Genomic DNA, 9,863 nt, shown 5'->3' with positions numbered 1-9,863 from the left:
CCCAGCCCCGCGCAGGGGACACCCGCCAGCCAGCGAAACCAGGGGGCGGGGCTCGCCATGGCCCGGGGGCGCCCGCCATCCCCTCGCGGTGACCCGGCTGTGCCATCCCGGCCAGGCCCGCTCAGAGCCGCGCTCCGGGTAGAGAGCCGCCCTGCGAGTCTCAGGACTACAACTCCCAGCAGGCACCGCGCCCGCCTCCTCAGGGGTGGGGGTGGGGAAATCAGAGGGCGGCTAAGAAGCGCGTGAGAGTCTCGTGAGCCGCCCTCGGGAGGGGGTCGGGGTGTGGCGATGTTAACCAGCCCTGCGCCGCCATTGGAAGAAGGAGTTTGCGGGGTGGGTCTTCTTTCTGTGACTCTCTTCGCTCATTGGGTCTTCTCATGTGCCAATTTTTGAATCCCAGTCTGCATTGGAAGAGATGAAGTAGGCGGGGCCTCTATGGTTTCCTCTCTGCCCATTGGACGAATAAGGGTAGAGAGGGTCGTTCTTGCTCTGGAATCGTTACCATTCATTGGATGAGGAGAGCTCCGGGGGCCAGACGCCTTCTATACCCACCTCCCATTGGGCAAAAAGTACCCGTGGGCGAGGCACGTTTGGCCGCTCTCATACTCCATTGGGGAAATGGAAGGGGGCGGGGCCTGAGGCCAGTCCTCGTTGCCTAGCGTTAGCGCCCGCCCTTTGCCCGCTTCCTGCTTCCGGGTGGGCTTGAGGGCGGCACTGGGCAGGCAGGTGGTGAACGAGGCGGCAGTAGCAGGGGGGAGACCTTCCCCCCCGACACTCACGCCTGGGAAGGGGCTCCCGTTCCAATGAACGAGGACCTAATTCGTCATTAATTTATGCATGATGATTATGCATGAGCGCTTGTTAATAATTCATTAGGTGGTAAAGGCCCGAACGGCGCGCGAGATTCCCCAGGGTGGGCGCACGTGGCGCGGGCAGCGTTGGTGCGGGCAGATCATTGAGCTGAGCTGGCATAACTTGGGTGCGTGGGGCTGACCGCGGGAGATAGTGGCAGGGCACGTGGCCTCGTGGGTGGGTGGTGCAGACACCGGTGTCTGGGTGGCTGTGTAACAACGGTGTGACGTGCAGCCTTGCAGATACTTCATGCCACACCTACCTCGCTGTCCTAGTGTCAGGTGAGTTTCTCCCTTTTCCCCAGTAATTTCTTTTCAGCATCTGTTAGTTGTCAGTGGTGGTATTATTGTGGGTGGTGAAAGCCTATGAGTGGGTAGATGTCAAGAGGATGGGCTGAGCAATTTATTGCGGGTGCAACAAGAGGCTGGCTTTGGGGATGATGTGTGGTTGGGGAATCCCAAGTGCTCTCAAGATGCCGTTTACAGTTTAGGCCAATTGAACCCTACTTTGTTACAGCTGGGAACTGGGATGCAGCTTCAGCAGTGCCATTATACTTAGTGGCCAATTTGTCTTTGGGGAGGTGACTACAAGGGCTGTGGGGTCGGCTGCTGTGTGAGTATTGCAAGGTACCCATTGCACAGATTCCCATTCTGGGGGCTGAAAGGACTTGGCTGTCAGGCCATCTGTCCACTCCTATATGAGAATATGGTGAATACTGAGGGCAGAAACACCCCCACGGTCTCCTGACTTGGGACGGAGAAAAGAGATGGAAGAAATTTGTAAAGGAGAAGGAACTAATGAGAGGACAAGGTCACTGAAGACTCCTGCATCCAGATAGTGGATGGATCCTAACACATGTTGCAGTCCTTATCTAAAAAAAACTATCCAGTCTCTGAAATGCAGCAATCTTTGGGGCAATACACAGCAGCTTAATAGCCACATGGCAACAGAATACAACGATTTGAGTTTTATGTCCAGAAAGCAGAATTCCAAATCTAGCTTAATCTTCAGGGGTATCTAAGGAAAGGAGGTATAATCATCCACGTTGGAATTTGACCAGAACACTCTGGTTAGCTCCCCTTCTGTGGCAAAAAAATGTCATGTGATCTGTAATGGCCATGAGTGGCTCTGGCTGTGAGCTTTACATCTCAGCAAAAGTGGAGACTAATTGTGCGGCCTGTTATAAAGCAGAAGAGGACACAGACAGGAAGTGAACAGTCTGGTGGGGATAGAGGAACTGGGTTAAATTAGAGTGTGTTGATAATGAAAACTGTCGCCTGTTCAAAATCAATCCTTGGGCCAAACTTGCCCCTGGGGTGAGCCTGCTGCAGGCTGTAGTTACACTGGTTGTGAACCTGACTTTTTATGCATACATTGTTGATACTTTGTCCTGCCTGAACTCTAGTTAAGGTCACTGGATTCTCTCTTCTAAATTTTCCCTCAGCAGTTTCAGTCCTCACTTCCTGTCCTGAACCCTTTTATAGCATTGCATGGTTCTGTTACATGGCTACAGTATTCCGATATGGCTGCATTTCAGGCGTAGGAGGGGGTCTCATATACATGCAGTCTTCAAAGCATGTGGAGGTCTTTTCTGCATGAGGGATGCTAAAGTACCAGAAGGCGCCAGTATTTTTATGTCAGTTTCAGTTTGACAACCACATGAACTAAATATGTACAAAGCAGCCAGCCAGAAAGGTCTTTGCTACTGTTGAGAGAGAGGTGTGTTCTGAGCATGGGAGCCAGGAAGCCACGAGTTCTTATGCTGGTTCTGACTTGTTTGTGTGCCTTTGTAAGGAGCAAGTCGCAAGTTATTTGTGCCTCAGTTTCCTCTTCCATACAATAACAATAACCTCTTTAGATTTACTTGTCCACCATACACCCTGATCTAAGAGGTCTCACTATAGTTACAAGCTTTAGGGTATGTCTACACTAAAACTGGAGATGTAATTTCCAGCTCAAGTAGACAAGCCCATGCTAACTGTGATCGAGCTAGCATGCTAAAAGCAGAACTGTAGCTGTGGCAGTGTGAGCGGCAGGAGGGGGTAGCCACACCAAGTATGCTTCCTATCCAAGACCCTGGATACACCCTTGGGCAGCTAGCCACTCCCTCCTGCTCTCAGTACCACTCTAGTGTAGACAGTCCCTTAGTGGCAGACCTTGTAACTCTATGAAATCTTCAGTGTGGCTTTCACTATAACCCTCATGTAACTTCACTAGTCAGCAGTCTGGACCTTCCTTCTGTTAACTTCTTTGTGTTTTTGTAGCCCTAGCCTGATTTTTATAAAATTTTGGATCAGTGTATTAATTAGTTTCTGTCAATATTAGAATCTTCACTGGGAGTTGTGGTTGGGAAGGGAAATCGACTGTGTGGCTGCTATTGAGTGACAAGGTCATTGTGTGTTTTTCTGAGCAATCAGCTCAATGTTTAAAGGATGTTTTATGATTAAGACACAGGACTGTGTTCAATATCTCCATTAATGATCTGGAGGATGGCATGGACTGCACCCTCAGCAAGTTTGCAGATAACACTAAACTGGGAGGAGTGGTAGATACGCTGGAGGGTAGGGATAAGATACAGAGAGACCTAGACAAATTAGAGGATTGGGCCAAAAGAAATCTGATGAGTTTCAACAAGGACAAGTGCAGAGTCCTGCACTTAGGGCGGAAGGATCCCATGCACTGCTACAGACTAGGAACTGAGTGACTAGGCAGCAGTTCTGCAGAAAAGGACCTAGGGGTTACAGTGGACGAGAAGCTGGAGGTGAGTCCACAGTGTGCCTTTGTTGCCAAGAAGGCATTTTGGGCTGTATAAGTAGGGGCATTGCCAGCAGAACGAGGGACATGATCATTCCCCTCTATTCGACATTGGTGAGGCTTCATCTGGAGTACTGTGTCCAGTTTTGAGCCCCACACTACAAGAAGGATGTGGAAAAAGTGGAAAGAGCCCAGCAGAGGGCAACAAAAATGATTAGGGGGCTGGAGCACATGACTTATGAGGAGAGGCTGAGGGAACTGGGATTGTTTTAGTGCTGCCAGAAGAGTGATGGGGAGATTTGATAGCTTGCTCTCACTACCTGATTAGGTGGGATCCACAAGAGGATGTATCTAGACTGTTCTCAAGTGGTACCGTTGACATGACAAGAACAAGCGTAATGGTGCTAGGATATGTTGCAGTGGGGAGGTTTAGGTTGGATATTAGTGAAGAGACTTTTTTCCTAGGAGGGTGGTAAAGCACTGAATGGGTTACCTAGGGAGGGGGGTAGAATCTCCGTTTGCCTTAGAGTTTAAGGTCTATGTGCTCTTGCACCAAGCCCTGGCTAGGGCATGATTATCTAAAACTTTTGGGGATTAGTCCAACTCCCTGCTCAAAGCAGGACCAATGACTCCTGAAGGTCCGCTTCCAACCCTGACTATCTATGATTCCGTGACCTACCACTTTTAACCACTTAAGGTGTGGCCACTGTTTTGTTTGTTGCTCTGCCACCTCAGCGGGGTACGAATAAAGAACGTAAGACAAAAGTATTGTTTCTGCCCCCTGTGGGGGCATGAGGACTGATATTGCGCTTGACTCGCATGTTTTTTTTTTGTTTTGTCTCTTTTTTCATTTGGGGTCCTGAGCCGTCTAATTGTTCATTTACAAACATACCTGATCGCCAACAGAATCTAGCAGGGACTCCCAATGACTGTGTAAAATGGGGTCTACCGCATAAGCGACGGACCAGACCGCACGCATCTCCATCTTGCCATGGGCCATGCGGGGGAAGCCCCACTTCACGAACGTCAGATTTTCAGCTTTCCCAGTGACAACGGATATTTTCTTTTTAATTAATATGGTAATTTTCCCAATTGATGCTAGCGCCAGACAGGTTTTACAATCCACGTTATATCAAATCATCTCCGTCTTTTGACTGATATTCTTTTTTGAATAAATGAGCATGATTGGGCTTAGATTTAAGTCTTCCACACTCTAAGACAATTTTTCCTTCCAAGTCCTTGGAAATCTTCTTTTCTGTGGCTCTCGTCTGCACCTTCTCAACAACTTTTTTTTATTTTCACATGCTTTACTTAAAAACATGTAATACAGCAGTGATTATAACTGTAATAGTCTTTTAAATATTTCCAGTACTTTGGTCTCACTCACACAATGCAAATACCATCACGATATAATCAGAGGTACAAAAATACATTCTCTTTCATCATGTTTTTATATGTTAATTTATATAAATATTTTTTTTGTTATTTTTGATTATTATTTTTTTTTTTATGTTTTTTTTGTTATCTCCAGACGACATCCTTCCCTCTTGTCCCACTAACTGAGACACCCTAGACCAGAGGCCCCCTTTTTTTTATTTTATTTTTAAAAATACTGTTCCTCGTACATAGACAACACACTATCAATTATGATTTACAATCTATCAGCTAAATACTGGGGTTTTCAGAGTAGTCAAGTGCTAGATCGCATAGCTCTTTAAGTCGGAGCTGGGCTGCTGAAGGTTGCACAGTATAGAAACACTTGGGCCCCCTGGAAAATACACTCTTCCCACCAACTCCACTTGAGCTGCTGAACATTAAACCAATTTAACATCTGCCCATCCAGCATCCAACACTGCACCTGTTTTTGTTTGCTGCCTTAACCCTCTAGTACACGCTGTCTGGAGTGTTTTGCTTGTTTTTTTTTTGGTCTCCTATATTGCCCAGCTCCCTGGGAAAAAAATGACATGGATTTTTTTTATGATTAGTAGGGACGACTCTCAACTTCGCGAAAACAAACTCCCTGTTTCTCACTTTTTGGGAGTGGGGAGAAAGCTAGCAATACAAAGGCTCGCTCCTAGAAGGCTCCAACGCCAAATAGGGCCCCAATGGATATTGTGTAAAATCTCATCGGATTTTGAAGCCAGTCTCTGCACTGTTGGGGGTTTCGCTCCTGGTGTGGGGCTGGTGAAGACATAACACATGAGCTCGTCCTCCACACTGACTTGGGTGGAACTAAAATACATTATCGTGGATTTGAGATGCTTCCCCTATGTGGGATGGGGAAGGCCTGTCGGATTGGTCGCTCCTATAGAGAGATATATATTTGTACTGGAGCTAAACACTCCGCTATGGACAGACGCACTGGCGCCATGACACTTGGAGGAACTATGCAGCGGTTCGACCCCTCCTCTTTGAGTTTGCCAAAGGACCTGAATCACTGTCTGACCAACATTATATCAGAGTGACACACACCTACACCCAGGCACGAAGGATTTTTTTTTTTGTTAGCAGAGAGAGGACAGAGATGAAGCCAGACCCAGAACATTGCCCCGATGTGAAGTAGTGTTTCATATAGAAGGAAAGGGGAGTTACGACTAAATCGCTATTGGCGAATGATCACCCAGTCGGGCCGAAAGTAGATGCCCTGTCATCACAGTTGATTCTTCATAAAGATTATATTTTTACTACATTGGGACGCCGTAACCCATTTTTGTTTTTTGTTTTATCCAAGTAGTGGGGGGAGGGACGGCCAGATGTGATGATGCACTGCCTACCTACAGATTAAATTTTTTTTTTTCCCCGTTGTGGCTCACATGGTGTCTGCCTATCTTGTCATTTATGAGCCGCATTGCCATACATCTCACCCACAGGCTTCTCTACCACGTGAACACCTAGTAAGGACACTACATTCACATCCGCGTTTTAATTTGTTTTGCCTTGGAGTCTGGAAATTTTTTTTTTTAGGGCTGCCAGGAACTCCGGTACTCAGTACAAGATTGCAAACGATGACACACACTGTCCCAGCCAAAGTTCTAAAGAGCTACACATAAGTTAATAAAGCCTTTAATGATCATTCGTGTCCCAACGCCCAAAACAATGACGGGGTAGTCGAGCTTCAGGGTCGAACTGTAACGGTGGTTGAGGGTTTGTGCAAAGCCAGAACCCTCGGATAGTCGAGTCCAAGTCTGTACAATCCGCAGCCACTACACCCGTTTCAAAATGACACGAACTAAAAGCAAATTAGGTAGAAAGTTTAAACAACCAAAGTAAGTGGATATGCCAACGGGAGGCGGCAACGCACTCCCTTGTGGGCCCCATTGGAACAGTCCACTTAGCCCTTTCCCAATTGGCTGGAGAGGTTTTTAGAGGAAAGCGCCTGCCAGGCAAATGCTGTTTGGCTGGGTATAACTGTTCCATTTGGAAACAGTAGTTTTTTTTTTTTTTTTTAGGACAAGAGATGGGGCCTGAAGCGCTGTGGGGGTTGTTGCTGGAGTCTGACCTTGGTCCATGTTAAGACAGAAATGAAACTAACCTGGCCAGGAGAGGTGAGAAGAATTTGTGTGTGTGAACTGAACTCTCGCTGGTAGGTCACTGCTGGAAGAATCCAGACCCAAAGCTCATGCTCTGAGCAGCTAACAGCCAGGCCTGACCATGTGCCAAGCATGGGGGCTAATTTAAGGCCCTGCTTTGACTGCCTTTCTGCTGAGTTTCCCAGCCCAGCTGCAAGGCTCTTGGCTAGCTGAGCGGACACTTATTAGATAGAGACAGAGAGTGAGAGACAGGTAACGCTACAGAACTACATCCCCAGCAGCCTCCCAACACCAAAGTTCCCCCAGCTACCCAACTTCCAGGCAAGACCGGCACCCATCCCCACGACCAACCAACATTAATAGGCCCCTACTACCCCCCCCCAACTCCTTCCCACCCCCAATACCCATCTACTCGGCTTCCTGCCAGACCTGGAACCTAATCCTCTAGGTGCCTCCTTTCCAGCCTCTTGGCTCTCCAGCAGCTGTCCCCAGCTATTCCCTGAATGCTGCGGTGGACCCTGGGCAGAGCCCCAGGCAGGGAGGGAGGCCCTTTGTAACGCATTCTCACACACTATATGGCCCCTGCTTGGAGATTTTAATTACAAGTAAAAATAGCCACAGATGGAAATTTATTGAATGAATAAATCTCTATTTCTGTAATAATGCAGGGCTGTGGTGCACAGAACTGCTCAGAGGGATGTGCTCTGCACAGCAATGAGACTTAGCCTTTATCATAGGCGGGGTGTGGAAGCGGGGGTGGGGAATGCTTCCATTGTGAATCAGTGCCTGGTGGAGACTGGGTGCCTGAGGGGATCACACGTGGGCAGGGGGGAGTGGCACCAATTGGGAATCAGCAGCCAGGGTAGATCTGTACCCAGGGGTTTTGGTGTCTGCTAGGGGAATCAGTGCCGCAGTGGGAACTGCCCTAGTGTGGGGATTTGGCAGAAATTGGAGCTCAATCTTTGGAAACAGATCTTGCCAATGGCTGTTATTTTGACAGTCCCTTTCAATGTAATTCCTGTCCTGCTGGAGGCACGCTGTAGGGCCTTGGATACTGATCATACCTATAGACAGGCCCACAAGGGGATGGCTCACACTCCCCAGAGGAAGGTTCTCTAGGACCCACAGCCTGCTCCTCACCATGCCAGTTCTCCACTCGTCCAGGGGCAGTTGAGACGTAGTGCAGGCCCCGCTGACAGGGCTACGCTGGCAGGATCCAGGACCCAACAGGCTCCGCAGCATGCGAGTGGGCCTCAGCCGTCAGGCGCCTCCAATGGCGTGGTAGGTCTCATTCCAGGCCTGATCCTGCCACATGCATAAGTCTCAAAAAGAAGGGGTCACTGGCAAGCTTTGCTCCCAGGGGAAGAGCCGGTCAGCAGGCAGAGAGCATCACACCAAGGCCCAGGCATCCAGGCTGGCAAATCAATGGGTCAGGCCCTGGGCACTGGTGGTGTTGCTAGCTATTGGAGCGGTGTAAGGGGAATCACCCCAGCCACCAGCTTGGAGCCGGGTGCCCGTGGGCCGGGTGAGCCCAAAGTCGGTCAGCTTGATACGCCCCCGGCAAACTCAGGGTCGAAGAGCAGCAACGTTCTCAATGGGCTTGAACCCGTACTCGATACCCAGCCCCAGGCTGTGGATGAACTCCAGGCACTCACCAGCTGCTTGCACACTGCGTGGCAGAATGGCTCGGGGATCCCAATCCTGGGCAGTGACAAAGAGAGGAGATGTTTGCACCCAAAGCACCATGGCAAAGCCCCCCAGCCGAACGTGCACCAGCCAGCTTTTCAATTCAGGGAGAACTCTGGATTTCGAATGTTGGAGATGGAAGTTCTTCTGGGTACGTCATTCCCTCTCAACACTGGGGGCTGGAAGGAATGGCGCACCTAGTGGGGCAATGGCCATTAATCCTTGGGGCAGGGCTCCCATCCTGCCCCCCTCAGCCTAGAGGCGAGGGAACTCTCGGCCTATCACCAGCTGGGCTGGAGTATAGAACGCCCTGCAGCCGTCCGAGCCATTGAATGTTGACCCATATTCCAGAACGCCCACGGCCCGACACCCCCTAAGGCCAACTAGTCCTCCCACAGACTGTGTCAGGGCACTGGGCTTAGGTCTTAGTTCCATAGCCCGTCTCTGTATCATACATGGCATGAATACGGTCACCCCCATGACAACCAACGGAGGATGCGACGTGGTCCGCCCATAGCACGAGTAGCAAACACCTGTATTTGGGGACATACCTGCACCCGTGGTTTGAGTGAGGCACGCACTAGAAGGGAAGGCTCCGTATGTGTGCATGCAAGCTGGCAAGTCAAAGACGAATATTTCAATGGGCTGCCGTAAGTGCTGGCTGGACTCTGCCAATTGGGAGCCAAACAGTGCCAGATAATGCAAGGGTGGGCATGCGAGGGAAACCGCCGCCAGACAAGCGCAGTACCCATCTAAGGTTATCAGGAACGAGTCGTCAACTCTGTGGTGTGGAGCAATTAATAGGCAGCAAGCAGTCATTGAGAGCGGCTATGGGGAACCCGGTACGGCATGCTGGAGAAGAGGTTAGTGCCTCCCTAAGAGAGCTTTGCCATTCATCACGCATGTGCCAGACCCAGACAGGGTACTGGCCTAGTTGAAGGCAAGCCATGGGGCAGAACCTGTGGAAACCTCACAGCATCACAGGGAACTCCCTCCCCACCAAGATCCTCGATAAAGAGCAAGGTGTTACTCTGAAGTAGG

The 9,863-nt window shown here is 49.7% G+C and overlaps 1 protein-coding gene across 1 annotated transcript in view; it reads left to right on the top strand.

The window, feature by feature from the left end:
- The first annotated feature begins 550 nt into the window (after nt 1-550).
- M6PR (mannose-6-phosphate receptor, cation dependent) overlaps nt 551-9,863 on the top strand; it is a 15,577-nt gene continuing 6,264 nt past the window's right edge. Inside the window, exon 1 of the mRNA XM_032778726.2 lies at nt 551-1,133. Within this exon, the coding sequence (XP_032634617.1) occupies nt 1,102-1,133 (32 nt within the window). The 5' untranslated portion in view covers nt 551-1,101. The remainder of the gene's footprint in view (nt 1,134-9,863) is intronic.

The sequence above is a fragment of the Chelonoidis abingdonii genome, chromosome 1 (assembly GCF_003597395.2).
Source record: "Chelonoidis abingdonii isolate Lonesome George chromosome 1, CheloAbing_2.0, whole genome shotgun sequence".
Lineage (NCBI taxonomy): Eukaryota > Metazoa > Chordata > Testudines > Testudinidae > Chelonoidis > Chelonoidis abingdonii.
This window is presented reverse-complemented; position numbering and strand designations above follow the sequence as displayed.